Genomic DNA, 21045 nt, shown 5'->3' with positions numbered 1-21045 from the left:
AATTATGTTTGAAGCAGAGATCGCATAGCAGTGGTCTTGTTTTCATTGTTGTCATTTTATCCGACCTTGAATACCTTTTAGGGAAAGCACCTACCCTGGGATTCAGAACAGGCGTTTACGATGTCTGTAAAGCCCCAGAACCCATTGGTTTTGCAGTTCCTGTTCTAGTCTATCCCAGCGAATGCTCTGGCTAAGAGCAGAACGTATACTAGGCCAGGTAGAAAACCTATGAGGAGATGGAACTCTACATCCACCGCTCTTTAAGGCCAGAGAGGGACTATCCAGAAATTCAAGCTTAAAGAGGGTGTCCATGCTCATGCCAGTTATGACAGGTGTGTTTACATGCCCTCATGCCTCTCCTTTTCTTTTCAAAGAGAGAGTGACAGAGACGGGGCAAGGAGCTGTGCTAGGAAGAGCCCTCTTACTTTGGGCTCAGGAATCTTATGGCCATAGAGACTTCCTCTGTATTCAGGGGTTCAGAAAACAGAGGGCTCTGTGTTCAAGACGGCCTGGTTTCCTCCTCTTTCCTTGCCGGTACTTTGGGACAAGCCTAGAGAACTTCGGCTGACTTTGGGAACCCTCCTTTGAACTTGGCCACTCCTTGGGCCAGGCTTGGGCCCCTCACTGTGGGCACGTGGTGGCCCCAGAGAGGGTGGGATGGGGGCCCTGGTCCCTTCAAGTCAGCTGGGTTAGGAAACTTGCTGTCACCAGGAGGAATGCAAAGCTGACCTGTTACAACCACATGCACCAGCCTGTGGTACCTGGCTTCTGGCTGGCTGGCCCTTTCTTTCTGCACTCTTGAGCATTCCAGTCCCTTTATCCATTTGGCCAGCGGTTCCCCTTGCCATCTATCTGTCTCATCCAACTGTGCTTCCATCTGCCCTTGCATCCTTCCTGCAACCATCTGCCAGCTTTCCCACCCATCCTTCCGACTGCCGACTGCTGGTATGTCTATCCACCTCTCCTCCCCTCCCACCGTGTGCGTCGGAGAGACTATCCACTGGTCCATCCATCCCTCCCTCCATCTTTCTATAGGCCTCCCATCCATCTCACCGACCTCCTGTCTGGCTGCAGAACCAGCCCTCTCACCTGTTCTGTGTTCCCCCCACCCCCACAGCCCGCGGATCCATCCTTGGCCTCTGCTCTGCCCTCCCTCCGGCTGGCTTGTCCATCGGTCCCCTGTTCCCGGGGTCTGTGCCTATGCCGAATGGGCCACCGACCCCGCCGAGGGCCGGGTGTTTTTGTTTGGCGGCCGGGGCCGGGCCGCGTCCCCAGCGGCCCCGCAGCGCGGTTCCCAGGCCCGGCGGGCGGCGGGGCGGGGCCGGGCGCGCGCGGGGCGGGGCGGGGCGGGGCGGCCGGGCGGGCGGGGGCCGGGGGTGACTCAGCCGCCGCTCGCCCCGCGGTCCGCGCGTCCGCCGGCCGGGCGGAGAAAATGGCGATGCCCCCGGCCGCCGCGCCCCCCGCCGGGGCCCGGGAGCCGCCGGGACCCCGCGCCGCCGCCGCCGCCACCGCGCCGCCGCTCGGCCTGCAGCGGCTGTCGGCGCTGCAGCCCGAGCCGGGCGGGGTCCCGCTGCACTCGCCCTGGACCTTCTGGCTCGACAGGTGAGGGGGCGCGGGGCCCGTCGCGTCCGGTCCTGGCGCCAGCCCGGCCGCCGCCGTGCGCCCGCCCCTGCCCGCCGCTTTGTCTCCGCGCGGCGCCGGCCCCGTGCGCTCGGGCGGCCCGGCCCCCGACCCCGCCGCGCGGTGGCTCAGACCCCGGTCTCGCCGCGCCGCCGCGGCCCTCCGTGCGCCCCGGCACTGGCGCGGAGCCGGCTCGGAGGCCGAGCTTGGGGCCGGGGCGAGCGGCTGTTCGGCGGCCTCGCCTCCCGGCCGGGAGAGAAGCGCAGCCCCAAAAGTTTCGCCGGCACTTTCCCCTTTTATTTCCTTCAAGAGAAGAATGCCCGCGGGCGGTGGGAGACGGGGGGCCGGTCGGGGGTAATCGGGTCCTCGCTGCAAAGTGGGGAGAGTGATGCTTCCTGCTTACCTCCCGGGGCTCTTGGGGAAGCTCAGGACACGACCTTCGCTGTGACAGCTCTCGGGAAAGTTGACCAGCCCCCTGGGAAATGTGCGGCGGTGGTATTCTTACGGCACAGCGGGCGCCTCCCCCCCAGGCCCCACCGAGGCTGCCATGGACACCTCTGAAGTCTTCTCATCCACTGGGCAGGTATTGCTTGAGCACTTACTGTGGAGCCACGTGCCTGCTAGGTGCTGGGGATTCAGTGGTGAGCAATACCTCACCTTGTCGGTAAAGTGGGCACAATTATAGCTTTCTCAGGGGATAGCTCAGGTGCCATCTCCTGAGAAATGCCTCCCTGACTACTGCATCTAAATTCGCACACCCCCACCCTCCAATCATTCTGTATTCTCCTGCCCTCCCTTGGTTTTCTTCATAATATTTAATGCTACTGCATTGTGTTATGTATGAATCTGTTTATTTTCAGTCTTTCTCAATCCCTCAACACTTGTCCTCTGTTAGGGGCCAAAGAGCAGGGACTGTTTTGACCCTTGCTATGTCCTAGTATCTAACACTGTGCTTGGTACATAGTAGGAGCACAAGAAATTTTTGACAAATGAATAAATGGATGAATGCAAAGCCCCTTCTTAGTATCTGTCACGCAGTGGGTGCCCAACAATGACACCTCAAGGTTGTCCCAAGAACTTACGGAAATTTTGATGACACTGTATCTACTATGGTTAAGTGTTAGGAGAAAATGTATGTGACAGTTTTCTGTGAAATTTATTTCATAGACACAAATCTGGTCTTAAAAGGCCTTGCATAAGGTGCCTGCAAAATTTTTTAAAAGCGATACTCATCTTTTTTAGGAAGACAAACTCATTCCTTTCTTCCTGTTGGAATGAGCATCCGTTTATAAGAATTGACACTTGGAGTCAGTGTCTTTTCCGGGTACTCAAAGAAGTTGTGGGTGGAGGAGATACAGTGAGTCTCGTTTTTCAAAACATTTTCACTTTCATTATGAGATACTAAGAGAGCATTTTACTATCATAACAAGAATGGTTTTGGCAAACTTGAGCAGAATGAAATCCTCTGTCTTGGTTTTCAAGGTGTGCTGCAAATACTGTTGTTACCTGGTATCTGTTTTAAATGTATTAAACCTGGACCTCTGGTCTAAGTTGTGGGTACTGTTGCCTGGTGGAAACAGTATTAAGAGAGTTTCTTTTTAAACAGGTCAAAAATTAGTCTACTTACAGGCACAGCATTTTAAGAATGGTCTAAGATATTAATACTACATAACAACACACAACTTTAATATTTGGTGTCTTTTAAGATAAGAACACAGTAACTGCAATGAAGACACAAACTATAGCTTTCCTACTGTGTTATTTGCATGTTTTTGTTCTCTGAAAGCCAGTAATCAAATGAAATATGTTATTGCCACAGTGTCCAAATCTTAACTAGAAATGCCTGTATTAATTTAGAAATTAGAATCAGTTCCAACATTGCACATACGAATTCATTTTGTTTGATCACTCATCCCATAGCTTTTATTGAACTTTCTCCACTTCTCTAGGAGTCCATTACACTTAGGTAGTCTGCCCTCATACCCTGGGAGTTGTGAACATATTGTGTTCTAGAGGTTCATTTGTAACTTTTCCCCCCAAGAAACAAGATTCTAGGGAGAGTGGTAACATTCTCAGGAGAGCCCTCCAAGGCAACCTTCATCCCAGCATAGCTGATGTCTGCCACCATGACATCAGTTTTGAGTTCCAAAGCATCCAAAGGCCTCCTGCTACTTAAAACTCTCATTTGCCACCTACCTCCTGGCCTGTCCTACCTTCCAGACTACATATGATGATGGACATGTGATCTAGCCTCCCTAAGCCTCACTTGTAAAATGGGGATAATCATAGGGTATATCTCATAGGGCTGTTCTGAAGAGCAATGAATGTAAAAGATCAACATGGGTGTCTGGTATAGAATAAGTGCTTAAATGTTAACTACTAACATTGTTATTCGATGCTCCCAAATTATCAACCACCCTCCAACCCCCCAGGAGTCCCTGGAGCAGCTTGTCTGAATTCAGTGTTAGGAAGCCAGCAACCTAAATTCATTCCTTCCATAGATGAAGTGGAGAGCCCCTCAGTAGAGCTATTTGCGTTTTCAATAGAAAACGCCAATAAGTTCTTATTAGGTTTTTAAAAAATTAGATTGTATGGCTGAGGATTTAAGCATTTGGGGGTAATTTTGGTTGGGAATATAGGATGAAGAATTTTCCTTGCTTTTTCTGGAAATGTAAAACCATGTCCTGTCTTGATTCTTGGGGGCCACTCTTGATTGTGTATCTCTGAGTGCTTTGTTTTCATCTCATGGTGACCCCTTTTCCTTTGAGTTTTATCGACAGGACTCAGTCCTCAGGCCTCTTCTTGTCCCCTTCCACACCAGTGATCTCATCCAGTCACAGGGCTTTCAGTTCCATCTATATGCTGGTGTTTCCCAAAACTTTACACTTGTTCTTCTGGCTCCTCCTCTCTGTCTCCATGTGGGTGTCTAATGCATATCCAGACTCAGCATGTGCCAAACTACCTCTCTAGCTTCTCTCCCAAGCTTGTCTTCTTCTGTTTGTCCCATCTCAGATAAGAGCAGTTAACAGCAACTCCATCTTTCCAGTTGCTCAGCCCCAAAATTTTGGAGTCGTCTGTGACTCTCTCTCCTCCTCATCTCCCCCCTTTCTCTCTCCTCTTCCCCATCCTTCTCCCTCTGCCCTACGTCCGTTATCAACAAATGCTATTGATTCTACCCTTAAAATGTATCCAGAATCCAATTCATTCTCACCACCTGCATTCTAGACCCTCTGGACCACACCACCTCTGTCACCTGGATCAATGCACAAGCATCCTAACTGCTCTTCCTATAGTCCATTCCCATCACAGCAGCCAAAGTGGTCCCTTCCTGCTCCTACCCTTACCCCCTATAGTCCATTCCCATCACAGCAGCCGAAGTGGTCCCTTCCTGCTTCTACCCTTACGCCCTATAGTCCACTCCCATCACAGCAGCTGAAGTGGTCCCTTCCTGCTTCTACCCTTACCCCCTATAGTCCATTCCCATCACAGCAGCCAAAGTGGTCCCTTCCTGCTCCTACCCTTACCTGCTATAGTCCACTCCCATCATAGCAGCCAAAGTGGTCACTTTAATACCTGAGTTAAAGCATGTCACTTCTCTGCCCCCTGTTTCACTCAAAGCAAAAGCCGAAGGGGCAGGCCCGGTGGCGCAAGCGGTTAAGTGCACGTGCTCCGCTGCAGCAGCCCCGGGGTTCACCGGTTCGGATCCCAGGCGTGCACCGACGCACCGCTTGGCAAGCCATGCTGTGGCAGCGTCCCATATAAAGTGGAGGAAGATGGGCACGGATGTTAGCCCAGGGCCAGTCTTCCTCAGCAAAAAAAGAGGAGGATTGGCAGATGTTAGCACAGGGCTGATCTTCCTCACAAAAAAAAAAAAAAAAAGCTGAAGTGCTTATAATAGCCCATGAGATGCTGCAGCATTTCCTGCCTGCCCAGTACACATTGCACAGTACGTCTCCCTCTCTCTCCCTGTCACTCTACCTCCTGCCCGTGCCCTTCTAGCTCACTGGACCCTTGCTCTTTCTCCATCATCCCAAGCGTGGGCCTTTCCCGCCGATGGTCCCTCCTGCCTGGAATGCTCTTCCCTCAGTCATCTGCTACGCCTGCACTTTCCTCTCCCAGTCTCTGCTCAAGTGTCATCTTCTCAGCGAGGCTTTCCCTGACTGCTGATACAAAATGGCACACACGTCCTGACACACTCCCCACGTCCCTGACCCGGCTTTCTTTTCTCCATTGGGTTAGCACCATTTGCCTACTCTTCTCTCACCAGAAAGCAAGCTTCACAGAGTTCTTTTCCCCATTGCTCTGTCCTCAGCTCCTAGATCAGAGCCTAGCCCAAGTCAGCCTGCACTACATATGTAGCTGGTTGTTGACTTCTACCCACGGTGACTTTCCATCCTCCCGTAGTGGTTCATGCTACTCTGATTATCACTTGCAAATCTGCATCCCTAGCCCTGACCTCTCTCCTGAGTTCTGGACACACACTACCTACCACGTACTGGTTCACAATACCACCAACCTACAGATTTCCCAAAGTTGAAATTTCCATTTGGTCCTTGAATCCTCTTCTCTCTCAAGTACCCTCCTCCACCCAGTTCTGTCCTTCAGCTTGTTGATTCATCATTGGAAAACTTGCTCCAAGCCTAAGCTGTCTCTATCTCCATGTCCCTCCCTCTGCAGGCCCTGGTCCTCTCTAGCCAGACTAGCCTACCTGCCCCCAAGCTCTTCCCTCCAGGCATCCCCCACCTGGGCTCGCGGGGTTAGCCTTCCAGACCACACCTGATCTTGTCATTCCAAAACTCTCCTGCCCCTCTTCTCTGCCATGGTAGTGGGTTTTGCCTCTCTGTCTCTACCACCTCAGGGTGCCTCTGTTGTGGAATTGTGTGCTCCAGTCAGGTGGCCTTCTGGATCTCCACCCCTACTTTTACCAGAGAAGCACTGATTGGTTTTGTTGTTGTTTGTTTTTAGAAGTGGGCCACTATAATTTGACAGGAGCATTCTCCAGCTTTAAACAAAAAAAGTGAAAACCATAGACTTAGAGATTATGATACAAACTTTTATATTGCTGTTTTTAATATGAAACCCACCTCCTTCCTAGCCTTATCACCTACCTCTCCCCAACTCCAGAATACCACTTGGCCTGTCCGTTCTCTCCGGTAACAGCAGACTGCTGGCTCTTTGCCTGGATAAACCACGGACTTGCCAGCCTCTGAGATTTGTCTCATGGGGTTCCTTCTGCTTGGGATGCCCTTCTTCCTTTAGTCCACCTGAAAAGCTGCCATGCACCCTTCAGGGCCCTGCTGAGACGCCAACTCTGTAACTGTCCTTAAATAGGCCCCGACCCAGGCAGGATGAAGCTCACCCGCTTTGTGTTCCCACAGCACTTTTCTTTATAGGCCACTATTCGTATTTTGGATCATTGATGCCTCCTCTGTCCCTCCCTCTTGACGGGGAGACTCTTACTGCCTCATTTCTGATTCCCAGGACTGCACATTACAGTGCACATAGTAGGTGCTTAGTGAGTATTTGTGTCCTGTGTTTTTAGTCACAAAGGTGGGCCATCATGTATATCTCTCGCCAGCCCCACCCCATCAGGGTTTAGCTCCACTAACATCCGAGTCACCCGGCTGTGCTTGTTAAAAACAGGCTCTGGACCCTGCCCCAGACCTACTCAGTCAGACCTCCCAGTGGAATGTGCCTTTGTAACAAATGCCTTAGGCATCAAAACTTGAGAATATTGCTCTATTATTGATCAGATTAATTGAGCATATAGTTGCCAGTCACTGTTCTAGGTGCTGAGAATGCAAAGATGATGACAACATGGGCCTGGGCTTCCCAGGAGGGATGTCTCACGTACCGTGTGCTTCAATAGCATCGATGAAGAGTTCCGCATATACCAAGTTCTAGAGGGACCCACCTGTCAGGGTGTGATGCTTTCAAATGCATTCCAGTGATGTGCTCCATAATAACAAATCTGATACAGGGAGGCAGGGCCAGACTTGACAAAGAGGATCCCAAAGTCATCCTTGTTCATCGAGTGGCCTACTGGGACTAGGTGAGTGGAGGAGGCTGCTTGGAAGGCTATAGTTGATAGGGAGAGAGTGGCTGCCATCTCGACTTTTCCTGTTTTTTCCTACCTTCTTGCCTTTCTGAAGCCACAGGCACTCTTAATGGCCCGGGATTTTATTTTGTATACGGGGCAAAAGGTGTCTGGGTAGATCAGACAGCGCCCTGACCTGGGGGCTCACAGCCTCTCCAGCTGTGGCTCAGTGGTTGTTTCCTACAGACAGTCCTAAGGGCGCTAAATGTCTTCACTCAGAAAAGTTACTAGTCCTTACCCATACTAGCTGCTCAAAAAATATATTTTCCTACTTTTAATATTACAGATGCCATTTACTTATTTCCAAACCTAAGGCAGCTGGCAAGACTTTAGTTATCTGGCATGATGACGGTTCAAAATGTCGCCTTACTTAGTTCTGTTGTAACTCTTAACACTGTTATAGTCATGCGTTGCTTAATGATAAGGATGCATTCTAAGAAATGCTTCGTTAGGTAATTTCATCATTGTGTGAAAATCATATAGCGTGTACTCATACAAACCTAGATGGTATAGCCTACTACACACCTAGGCTACACGATACTTCTTATGGGACCACCCTTGTATATGCCGTCCATTGTTGATGGAAACGTCCTTATGCGGCACATGGTTGTACTTCTCCTCACCCAACCCCCATGTTCTGAAGGATTACTTATATATCAAGATGAAAAGAAAGAACCCCAGTTGCTACTGTCAAGGAGCTTATAGACTAGGAGTGACAATAGATGGAAGCAGAGAGAAATCAAAATCAAATAAACGAATATGCAAAAATAAAACATTTAGATTATGTAGACAGTTTCACTGGTTGCATTATTAACTGTTAATAATAGTCCTTGGACCATTTTTGTATGTGACTCGCAAACAGGAAATTGGTATAGCCGCAAGCCACAGATCTATCTAAAAATAATTAAAATGAAATCATCTTTAATGGAGTGGATGATAGACAAGGGGCGCCCTTTGTCATGTTACTGGGCCTGTGCCGATTTTCCCTCTGGTGGCTGAGCCTGATGTTAGTAAATTCAACAAGAAGACTGGCTTTTAGGAGACTTCTCTCTAGTTTTAAAGTTTTCCCCCTTAAGATTGTTCTCTTGGCTGAAATGAAATGATCTCTCATATAAGGGGGAATATTGTCATCATTCAATTTTTCACCAACCATTTATTGTGTGTGTGTGCACTGGGCATGTGTATCCATACATGGATATATTGTGCCATGTTTTATATATTGCACCATAAAGTTTTAAATGTCTTTTTCCACTTTAACCTTTTTATATTAATTACCATTTGCTTCAGTGTGCTAGTTACTGGACTGAGTGCTGTACATAATTATCCACAAAATCCTCACAATGAAGTAGGACGTAACAGCAAGATTTTACAGGTGAGAAAATTGAGGCCCAGAGAAGTAAGTTCACACAGAGAGGTCACACAGCTAATATAGAACAGAAACAGGATTTGAATTAAGGACTGTGTAACCCCAAGCACTGGCATCCCTAACCCCGCTGAACACTGCTTCCCTGTGAATATGAACAATGAATGGGATGCAGTTCTCCCATATTCCATATCCTAAAATACGGGAGCTTCACAGGACTTGAAAGGTAAGCTGGCCCTATGATTAAATTTCACAGATAAGGAAACCAAGGGCCCATTTCACGGGAGATAATTAAGCCAAGGATACCCTGCTTCAGAATTTGCAGAGAAAAGAAGAGAGCCCTGCCTAAAAACCCATATTTAAGTGCCTTTATAGGCTTGTCCTTCACATTTAATGATAACCCCATCTTGATCATCTCTTTGGGTGATGAACACAAAAGCATCTGTGAGAATGGTGATTTTTACATTTTTCTTATAATGCTATCTACAGTTCATTAGCTTTTACTTCCCCAATGGTTAGCATTTCGTATGGTGACTTGATTTGGATGACATAGGCCAGCACGTCTCAAACTTGAATACATACATGAATCACCTGGGATTCAGCAGGTGTCAAATGGACCTGGACACTCTGCATCTCTAACAAGCTCCTAGGAGATTCTGCCGGTTGATGGACCACACTTTGAGTGGCAAGGATACAGGTAGGGTTTGATGAAAACTTTTCAAGCTTTTCTTCTTTGTAAGAAGCATCTCCAGGTATCCAGGTGGCCGGTAAGTGGTGCTGTGGCCCACTAAGAGCTAGCCAGCTAACAGTTAATTTCCTTACGTATTTACAAAGGCCTCTGTCCCCATCAACTTTATCCATGAGTTTAACCTGCAGCCTGTCTTTCGGGATGGAGTTTAATGGAGAAGACATTTGGACTACTGGAAGGTCTGAATTGAGGATTGCAAGCTGCAGGAGAGTTAGGACTGTGTTTGGTGCAGAGTTGTGTTCATGGCACCAGAGTGTGGGTCATGCAGTAAGTGTTCAGTTTAGGCTAGTGACTAAGAGCAAGGTTGCCAGGCAAACCTTGGTTCAGGTCCCAGCTCTGCCACTAACCAACTGTGTATCTTTGGGCAAGTCACCTTACTGCCCTCAGACTTAGTTTGCCATCTTAGGTTGCAGAGTGGAGTTGCAACCATTATTTACTTCATCGTGTTTTAATGAGGACGAACTGAGGTAGTACATGCATGTAGCACATGATATGTAGTGTTTTCAGTTACTGAGGACTCAGTAAGTGTTTCTTGAATAAGAGAGAGGATAAAATGCTTTGAATCATTTCAGACTTAAATTGGGCTGAAAGAGTTCTGTCTTGCGGAGATTCTGGGGACCTGCTTTAATGAGTAAAGATGATTTGTAAATAGCACATTAAAGTTTTGCATATAAATGGTGCTTAGGTGCCTGGAAACCATTTAAGTAGAACAGTTGGTCCAACCTTATTTGACTTCCTGCCTTCTCCTAACTCCCCAAATGAAAAGGAATTTTAACCAGTTTTACATAGAGAATCTTAAGGTGCATTTCTTGTTACTCCGTTATTAAGTTGAAGACGTGCAGGAGTAATATATAAAGCTGGAGTTGGGAGTTTTGGTGTTAAGTAACATTAAGAGCTCCCCTGACGTCTTTACACTAATCACCTACTTGGCAGACCTTGGAAGATCCCTTCCTACTTCTGCCTCATCCATCACAGCTTCTGAACTAGCCAAGTTTGAGTGGAAGCAGCCCTTGCTGTAGCTATGGCCTCAGGCCCAGAGAGTCTGGCACCTGACGGGCTTTCTTTTCCAAGGGTGGATGTAGGAGTTTCTCAGCTCTGTGTGCAACTCTCACAGACTTCTTAGAATTCTTACCTCTCTGTCCCACAGGTTAGAAAATGTACTTGGTGTCTCTTAGTTCTAATTGCTTTCCCCTCTGTTCCTGTTCTTCTGCTCATGGTGATAATGATGAGGATGATGACATCAGCAACAATTGCTCATTAGATGCCAGGCATTGTGTAAATGCTTTTTATAGCATTAGCTCCTGTAGTTGAACTAGCAAAGCAACGGGCTAGAAACGATGTTCTGAGAGAGGGGAAGTGAGGGTCAGAAAGGGTCAGGCTTGTCACACAGCTGGTGGGTGGCAGAGCTGAGATTTGAACTCAGGTCTGTTAATTCCAAAGACCATCCTCTTAATCCCTCTGCTTTCCTGCCTTCCTGCTACAGCCCATCTGTGGCATTTGTTTGGTAAATATCTTTCTCCCACGTCCAGCCCCAGAGAATGATGACCTGTAGATGTGTTCTTCCTGAAGTGTCTTCCTTGTATCATATTTTGGGGTATCATTCTTGCCAGGTGTTCTGGTGGCATCTAACTCTGTCTTGCATTTCTGCTTCTGCCCCCTCCCAACAGTGGCTAGATGGCTGTGGCGGAGAGAATGACAGGCAAGAGCAGTGGGTGGGCCCAAGGAGGGAGATCATCTAAGAAGGGGTGAGAGAGGAATCGCCATAAGATGTGCTGTATGTGACCACCCATGCTGACAGTGACTGCCTGGTTTACACTGAGAGGCGTCCTCATGCAAGAGGAGGATCATGGACATCAGAGCCAGGCAGACCAGAAAAAGAACCCAGAGCTCCTACTTAAAAACAAGCTCACTAAGCCTCAGTTTCCTACTGTAAAGTGGGGATAATGATACCAGCTTGGTAGGATTGCTGTAAGGATTAGGGATAATATATGCAAAACCCTCTTATATATTACATGCTCGATAAAAAGATGCCATTATTACATTAATATCATTAAATCAGAGGGGAAACTCCTGGTGGAAAAATTCAGACTCCTTAACCTGATCCATCCAGGGGGTATTTATTGTTCCATTGCTGTGTCCTCAGCTGTATACTGAGGGAGAGTGGCATCAAATTCAGAGAATGTGAAAATAGGTCCTGATTCCTTGGTTCTATGGTTTTCCACAGCTCTGGCTGTATCTCCTGTTAGGAATGGTCGTAGTCAGTGTGTATATTCCTCTCAGCTTTCTCTCCGAACTCCTCCCTCCCAGGCCAATAAGAGGATCTAAACATTGTTTCTTTATCTTCAGGAGTCTGGGGAATTCAGAGCAGGGGTATCAGTTCTAGAACGTAAACTCCATGACAAGGGCTTTGTCTAGAATGATCATTGCTGTATCCCTATTAGCTAAAAGAGGTGTGCAATGAATCTGTGTTGATTAAATACATTATAAGTACTCTGAGACTATTTGTTACATGTCTGTGGCAGGGTTTCTCAGCATTGACTCCATTGACATTTTGGACTAGATAATTCTTTGTTGAGGGGGCTGCCCTGTGCACTATAGGAGGTGCCACAGCAGCCCTACTTCTACCTCCTAGATGCCAGTAGCATCCCCCTCAGTTGTGACAACCAAAAATGTCTCCAGATATTGCTAGATGTCCCCTTGGGGGCAGCATCACCCCCAGATGGCACCTTAAGTCTGCAGAGAGACGGTTTGGTTAGGGTTCCATTGGGAGGTTTAGGTTTGTAACATGAATGAAATAAAAAGATTTTTTAAAGATGTGAGCATATACTGTATATGTGATACCAGTAAAAATGTTTCTTCCATTGAAATCCACTGCAAACATTTACCTCCTAGCTGCTACAACTATCTGTTAGAGTAACAGGGAAGAGGGGGTGTGGCTGTCTGCTGCCAGGGCTGCAGCTTTGCCTTTAGCAGCCTGCACTGCTGCTTTAAGAAACAGTAACAGGAGACGATACAGCTTCTGGTTCAACTTTGAATCAGCAAGTCCAGTTTAGACTGACCTGTTGGCAAGACAGATCATTTAATAATCTCAGCTTATTTGCCCTTTTAAAATTGATGCTGTGGATATGACCCAGTTTTGCTTCTTAAAGATGTCCGAGGTCCAGGCATGAGGTTTAGGCATTATGGTGTTTTTCAGTGGCTGTTGGAATCAGATTTGGCTTGCAGATGATTGCTGTTCCTTGCGTGGGCCAAGCCAACCATTTACTACCGTCAGAAATTCTTACGGTATTGTTTTGTTACTTTGAAACCTGGATATTCATAAAACTGTCCAACAGCCTGAAGAAACCTTTTAAGATCACTGAATCCAACCTCCTCCGTTAAGAAATTAGGAAACTGAGTTTCCATAGAACCTGGCACATTTCCTTTCAAACACCAATGCATCAGTATCAGATGTTAATCAGAATAGAGCTGTCGCTGAGTGCGATCCTGTTGGTTTTAGTGAGGACCTTCTCTACCCTGCTCTATTGGAAAAACTATTCTAAGAAAGTTATATAGACACAATCTTGTATTAAAAATGGGATTCATTAAAAACGGTGCCTTTGATGAGAACACACCAAGAGTCAACTGCAAAGCCCCATTAAAAAATGTAAATGTGTGTATGGCTTGACTGGTCAGTTGAGTAGTCAGGGGGAAAGAGCAGGAAATCTCAGACAGGTCACTTGTATTCAAATCAGATTTTTTTTTTTTTTTGTGACAAAGATTAGCCCTGCTAATATCTGATACCAATCCTCCTCCTCTTTGCTGAGGAAGATTGGCCCTGGGCTAACATCTGTGCTCATCTTCCTCTACTTTATAAGGGACGTCTGCCACAGCATGGCTTGATAAGCAGTGCATAGGTCTGCGCCCGGGATCCAAACCTGTGCACCCTGGGCCGCTGAAGCGGAGGGTGCAAACTTAACCACTACACCACCGGGCCGGCCCCTCAAATCAGATTTTTGTGGCCTTGGGCAAGTTACCAAACGTCTCTAAGCCCTGGCTTGCTCACCGATAGAATGGTGAGAAATAATATTGACAGCAGCATAAGGAGGGTTGCAAGGATGCAGTGCTGGAATGAAAGGAGCGCTTGTGGCACTAGCAAGAACTCAGTCTACACGTCTTAGCCGTTGACATCGTTGTCTTACACTGAGGAGCATCACCTAGTTGTCGTTTTGTTCTGGAGCCCTTTCTTGGACTCTGGAAACTAGATTTCTTCAAAAAACTTGGACAGTGAAACTGAGAGGACCTAAATGACTTTGTATAATGGTCGCCTGCAGAATATGAGTAAAAGACCAGAACTTGGAGACAGAGGCATGTAAAGCAAATGTTTATCAGTGATTTTTTTTCTAGGTTAAATGGTGTTATCCTCACACTGTATTTGCTTAAGTTGATGTAATGCTGTACGAGGTGAACATTCAGATTTTACTCATTCTAAACTGTCCTGAATTTAGGTGTAACTTTAAAACTGTATATTTCATATTTTACTAATTTTTAAAAATGAAAAGAAATGCAAAGTACATTTCCTGTCTTTGGACCCTAACAGCCACCCCATAAGGAAGGAGCCCTGTATATGCTCTCCTGTGTGCTTTGGGCGATCCAGGGATATCTTTGCTGGACATATTTGATGGAGAGGTCAGCTAAACTTTTCAGAGGAAGAAAAATCAGTATTGGAATAAATGCCAGAAGATTTTCATATAACAGCAATAGATTGTTGATGTGAAAAATCTATTCAGAAAAAGTTTGTTTTTATTTTTTTCTAGTTTTTTCCCCCCATCCTTTTACAATTTAAACCCAAAACAGCATAAAACCTGCATTAAATAGCTAATTAAGGGGCCGGCCTGGTGGCATAGTGGTTAAGTTTGGCATGCTCTGCTTCGGTGGCCTAGGGTTCTCGGGTTTGGATCCCCTGCGCAGACCTACACCGCTCATCAAGCCATGCTGTGGTGGTGACCCACATACCACGTAGAGGAAGATCGGCAACAGATGTTAGCTCAGGGCCAATCTTCCTCACACACACACACAAAAAAATGGTAATTAATATTTACCCTAGTCCATACTTGAGTACCACCAAGCCCAGGGAATCCAGACAGACTGATGGATGCGTCGCGGACCCAGGCACTGTCCTAACATCATAGCAAGATGTTGCCTGAGTACCTCACTCTTCACCACACTCTTCAACATAGTTATCTTAGGCTTCATGTCTGGCAACAAAATGCAATCATGATGGGTATTGTGGATTGACTTTTTAAAAAAACAATGTCCAGCATATTTATAAACAACTAGAAAAGAGTTGTAAACCCAGTGCTTTAGGGTAGATTTATTTATCAGACTTCAGCTACTCAATGAGGGTCCCCTTTTGGCCCCCAAACTAGTCCATAATTGTGCTTCCTTAGTGACCTCCAAGCAAGGGAACTGTATCCAGAAATGCATTTTTGATATTCTGGTTAGACACCAGGGAGCATTCACTGATGTGTAGTTCCAGGAATATAGTCTGTAGAGCCCTGGCTCTTGTGCCTCATGCCCACCCCACATCTGGGCATGGTTCTTTGCTTTGCCATCCTCCCTACCTCTGAGCTAGGTGAGTTTTGTGCACATCTCTAGTGTGCAATGGTTTAATGACTGTCCAGAAAATTCAACACCTTGAGGTTCCCTAGGGACTGTGTTTCTGAGGGTCAATGGCTGGTAAAGGAGCATTCCTTTTATAGATTCCAGATCCTAGTGGGTCACCTGTGAGCCAGTACTTTGTCCTCGCAGCAAGCCTCATTTCTCACGTAACAACCAGACACGGGGCTTTCAAGCATTATTTGAGTGGTGAATTTTCATCTTAGGCCTGACGTAACTGGACCCCAACATTTTTGAGCAAGAACTGCTAATTCAGTCTAGGGAGAAGAAAATGTGGCAGGAATTGAGAGTCTTCACGCTAAGGATTTATGAGCCTATGTCTTGTTACCCCCCAGTCCCAGGAGACGGTGCTGGGTAAAGCTAGTGGTATTGCATGGTTTTTTCCTGGTGAATAAACCAGTAGTATGTTGCCATCTAGTGGAACATATGGCAAACTAAAGATTAATGTATTCTGACAGCAAAGTTCAGCAGAGCTAATTAAATCAGCCGGAGAAGGTAACTGGAAGTATTTTCTAAAGACAAGTGGTTTGGAAACACATGCAAATTCAGGTGAAACTAAAGTTGACTTCTAGTAATCATGTTTTCTTAAAGTTGGCAAAAGGTCACTCTGTTTCTCAGGAGTTCATGAATATTTACCACCAGGAAATTAAGTTTTTCAAACATATAACCAGGTCAGGACCCTGCGTTTTCACTGTCGTCTGTACAATACGCACAGTTTCTTGTCCAAAGTCCTAGGCAAAAGGCTTGGTTATTGCAAGGTTATTTTAGTGTTTTTTAAAATGTGATTTGAAGGTTTCCAATACCTTTTTTACTTACATTTCTGTTTTTTATTAATTAAATTTCCACAGGATAAATGTGCTTATTTTTAGGAGAAGCAAATACATGACTTCACAAAGTCAGAATTTCACATTATAAATTCTAAATAGCATCCTAGAAGTGCCCAGTTCTTTGCTTTGTATGAAGACCTGTAGACCTGCCCTGTGGACTGGCTCATGAACACTGACTGCTTGTTTTGCTTGTTTCTTGCCCTTTTGCTTGTGTTTGCTCAGATCCCTCCCTGGTGCCACAGCTGCTGAGTGCGCATCAAATCTGAAGAAAATCTACACAGTGCACACAGTCCAGGTAAGATCGAGAGAGGGACGCACCTGAGTAACATGGGCTATGTCGGACCCTTCACCACCCAACCTGAAAGCTGCCGCTGTGCCTGCAGCCCCGCTAGGGTTCTGCCCTCACCTCGGCTCTCACGTCCATTTTGGTGCAGCAGCCCTTGACTAGGTCTACCCCAGAGGCCGGCTGAGCACACTCCCAGGTGGCCTGCTCTTCTCTTGGTGACCTGCTAAAACTTATCTACTCCCTAAACCTTTCGCAGACCCTCACAATAGGCAGTCTGTGGTGTCGTTTTGAGGACATCTATCTGTGTCCCCATTCACACGCCAGCTCCCTCTCTGAGTTCTATTCCCATCTGTGAGAGGCACTGGCACCCACCTGCAGGGTTGTTGAAGGTTACAGGTTACTAGGAAGAGCCGGATAGTGTTGAGCTTGGAAATGGAAGGTCTCAGACCGGTTTCCTCCTTCACGTTCAAATTCTATCATCCTAAATTGGGCAAGTATCAACCCTTTTAATTTCTGTAAAATTGGTAGAATGATAACACTTACTCCTGTGGGTTGTTGTGAGGATCGAAGAAGATAATATTTATACCATGTTCAGCAGAATACCTGATACACAGTAGGTTCTCACCAAATGTAAGCTCTTAACAGCTCTTTCTTGGGGCTGGCCCAGTGGCATAGAAGTTAAGTTCGCATGCTCCGCTTTGGTGGCCCAGGGTTTGCTGGTTCAGATCCCAGGCCCGGACCTACGTACCGCTTATCAAGCCACGCTGTGGTGGCATGCCGTATAAAGTAGAGGAAGATGGGCATAGAGGATAGCCCAGGGCCAATCTTCCTCAGCAAAAAGAGGAGGATTGGCAACAGATGTTAGCTCAGGGCTAATCTTCCTCACAAAAAAAAAAAGTTCTTTCTCTCTCCAACTTTGATGATGAACATTTCTAAAAAAACACTGGTTTATTCAGTTGATTACGTTTCTGTTTTCTTCAAAAGCAAATTCTATCAAGTTTCTTCTCCTTTTCTAGTTTAATACACTGTTATAGACAGAATAAGGCTTTTAGGGCTGCTTCATACTTGCACTGACTGTATGTCCTGAATTTTCTAGAAGGGCCAGAAAAAGAAGCCAGTGCCCCTAAATCTTCTAATGTCTTAGAAATTCCATCTAGATTTTGTCTCGTAGGCAGCCTGTCACATGCAGAAGTAGCACAAAGATCCTTTTTTCCGACACTTCTCCCAATACCTGGTTCAGAAAATTGGGTATTCATAGTCATGCGGCCCCCAGAATCTGATTGTAAGGTGCCCTGTGTAGCCACTGAGGGCAGGAAGCCGGGTGTAAAGACACAGTCCCGACCTTAAGCCATTTCTGATCTAGTTGGGAAAATGACATAAACATGTGGAAAGCACAATAACAGTGCTGCTATCAATAATGATTCGGTGCCAAATACAAGCAGTGTCACAAGGCAGCATGTGGGCCACTGTCCAGAGGGATAAATGCTCTCGGAGTCCGGAAAAGGCTTCCCCTCGCTTCTCCCCTGTGTGACGTTATGGATTTTATTACCTCTTCCCGGCAGCCATTGTATAAACCTCAAGGCAGTTGATTTTAAAGCCTGTCCTCGTATGGAAGTTCTTAGATCCCATTGATTTTTTGAGGTACTTGTTAGACTTTTTCCACTCCGTTATGACATTATGATATTGGATCATCAGAGCTCTGCTCGGGATTGCAGGGCATACATTGGTAAAGTCAGATTAAGGGGTGAGTTTGTTTCCCTGACCCTTGTGATGATAACACAGCATTTGGTTGAGCCTTGGCATCCAGCAGCAAGTTAGACAGGGTCTTCAGGGACCAATTTAAAGGATCCAGGCTGGCACATACTAGGAAATACTTTCTTTAAAACTTTCCTAAAAACTATATTGGTTTATCACTTATATTCAATAAATGCAGATTTCTTAAGTGTACAGTTTGATAAATTTTGACAAAGGTATGCAAACATAACTACCCAGATCGAGATAAAAAAATTTCCATCATGCCAGAACGTTCCTTCATGCCCCTTTCCAGTTGGTCCTTCTCTTCTAGAAGCAACCACTGTTCACATTTCTATACCATACATTCGTTTTGTCTTTTATCGAACCTCATATAAATGGAATCACACAGTACTATACTGTAGTGTGTCTGGTTCCTTTCACTCAATACATACTGAAGCCTTGGATGAATGAATGAGAAGTTAATAAATGAACCACTGTCCTGAGTCACAACAGGCTCCTCGCATAAGGATCCATTAAGTTGTAGGCAACACAGTCTCACTGGGGCCAAAAATTGATTCTTGGTGGGGCAAAAAAAATCTTACTCTTTTTATATATAAAGTACAGATGTACATGTAGTTTATAAACAGATATACAGTCTCTTTGTGGTATTAAAATTTCACAAGGGAGTAATTAGGAAAAGGGTGCGTCTTGGGTAGAGGAGTGATAATGAAACAGTGCTTTAAGTGGTCAGGAACTTCTGTCATATCTGATGCTCTGTCCCCCTCAGTTTCCTCATCTGTAAAACAGATAATAGCTGTGCCTACCCCTCAAGGTTGAGCGAGGGTTAAATGAGATTGCATATAGTAGTTCTTAGTAGTGCTTGGCGCTAGTAAGCCCTCAAACGTTGGCTGCTTTTACTAAAGTGTTGTTGGATTCTGCCCCTCGGCTTTGCCGGTTGACTAGCGAGCCTGTGGACGAAGGTGTTACGATAGTTACACTGCCTGGGTTTGTATCCATATCGGCCACTTACTAGCCTGGGCAAGTGGCTCAGCTCCTCTGTATCTGTTACTCATCTTTAAGATGAAAATAATCATGATACCGATTGTATCATGAGGCTGTGAGAATGAAATGGCTCAAGGAAGTAAACAGTGCAGAGTAAGTGCCCAGTAAGAATCATAACTCATCTGCCATCATTTGCCTACTTCCATGGGAGCAGCTCTTTGTACTTTCCTCAGTCACGTTGCGTATCAGAAAACTGTGCACCACTACTTCTGAACTGTTTATTTCAAGCAGTTATTCCCTGGATCATCCCACTGCTCACACCTCTACTGATGAAAACATATTTAACTTATCAATAACTTTTGGGATTTCAGCCTGTGAGTGTCCTTAGTATCTGTGAATAGTCCTTAGTATTTAAGAACTAGCCTGGGTGCCCATTTTAAAGTCATCTGAGGGCATGCTTTTGTCCCACTGTCTTATTCTGTGACTGTAGGTTGATTCTTGAACTCGCACTCTGTCAGCACTAGAAAACCGCATCCCTGATCCTGCCTGTGTTTCTCCCCCCGTGTGTGTTCGGATGAGCTATAGGAATCTTGTTATTGATGATTGCTTCACATAAGGATATAGTATGTCTTTTTGTAGTTTGAGGCCCTTCAGCAAATCAGAGATGTTGATGGGGGTGGGGGAGGAACTGTTATCCCCATTTATGAGCTGGAGAGACTGAGGCTGAGAGGTAAGTGGCCCAAAACAGCCAATGGAAACAGCCTGTCATCCGTGTCTCTGGGACCAGAACTCCCTCCACTTGGAGTTCAGTTGTCTTTCTTTTACTCCACCCTAACTGAGGACCAACTGAGGAGTGGAGGAGGTGCGTGCCTCTAGACGGCCCAGTAACCCCTGCTGAGGACACTCTCCTCAGGCCAACAGTAATTCTCTCTGCTTGGAGTTAAATTTATTTCCTACTTTCCTGCCTTTCTTGGAAAATTCCATTTTTCGTCTAGATGTGGTTTTTTCTCAGATGCTCATTGATTACTTTTACTCTTTTGTAAACATTTCCAGATTTTCCACATTTCTCCTGTGTTTTTATGTCCTAAATGGATGCAGTAGAGAATAGAACACAGCTTCTGAACAAGTCTGATTTTACCTGTGGGAGAATGAAGAGCTACCTGCCAGATGTGATTTGCAAGGGAGGGCTCCCTCCTCCCCAGGATCTTTCAGCCTTGCTACCAGAAGACCAAAAATTCCACCCCTGAAATCTTATTCCTGTACAGCATTCTATCCCACCTCAGTTGTTTGTGTCATCACCATCAGGATTTTGCCACACTGTGTCCCACTTGCACTATGTTCTACCCAGTATTTCCCATAAATTGACTTTTTACTTAAATTTTCATAAAACAGAAACTTCGTATTTCTCCTGTAAATGGAAACCCAGCATCATTTATCATAAACAGAAGGTCTTCATAAAAAAATATATACAATCTATTAAAATTAAGAGAATGTTCCTTCTGTACCTGTGTACTGCCAATCATATCCAGACATCATCCCTTATCAGAAGGTTGTGGAGTTGTGGTGCTGTTACAGGTCATTAAGTTAGGACAATAGATTGCTTTCCAAATCCTTGGGCAATAAGGGCTGTCCCTTTCAGAAAGAGAGGTTTTATAGGTCAGTATTGATAATGGAAAATGATGGAAAGATTGATTCAGAGTACTCACTCCC

At 46.0% G+C, this 21045-nt stretch overlaps 1 protein-coding gene across 3 annotated transcripts in view; it reads left to right on the top strand.

Moving 5' to 3' along the window:
* Positions 1–21045, top strand: part of EIF4E3 (eukaryotic translation initiation factor 4E family member 3) — a 65882-nt gene that overhangs the window by 25231 nt on the left and 19606 nt on the right. Inside the window, exons 1-2 of one of the 3 annotated variants that reach the window (XM_058563088.1) lie at positions 1433–1602; positions 16536–16608. In XM_058563088.1, the coding sequence (XP_058419071.1) occupies positions 1433–1602; positions 16536–16608 (243 nt within the window). Of the gene's footprint in view, positions 1–1432; positions 1603–2113; positions 2204–16535; positions 16609–21045 lie in introns of those variants that run through there. The other 2 variants (XM_058563096.1, XM_058563106.1) reach the window with 2 other exon arrangements.

The sequence above is a fragment of the Diceros bicornis genome, chromosome 2 (genome assembly GCF_020826845.1).
Source record: "Diceros bicornis minor isolate mBicDic1 chromosome 2, mDicBic1.mat.cur, whole genome shotgun sequence".
In the NCBI taxonomy this organism is placed as follows: Eukaryota; Metazoa; Chordata; class Mammalia; order Perissodactyla; family Rhinocerotidae; genus Diceros; species Diceros bicornis.
Note: the sequence above shows the minus strand (reverse complement) of the source record. Positions and strands in the feature narration are given on the sequence as shown.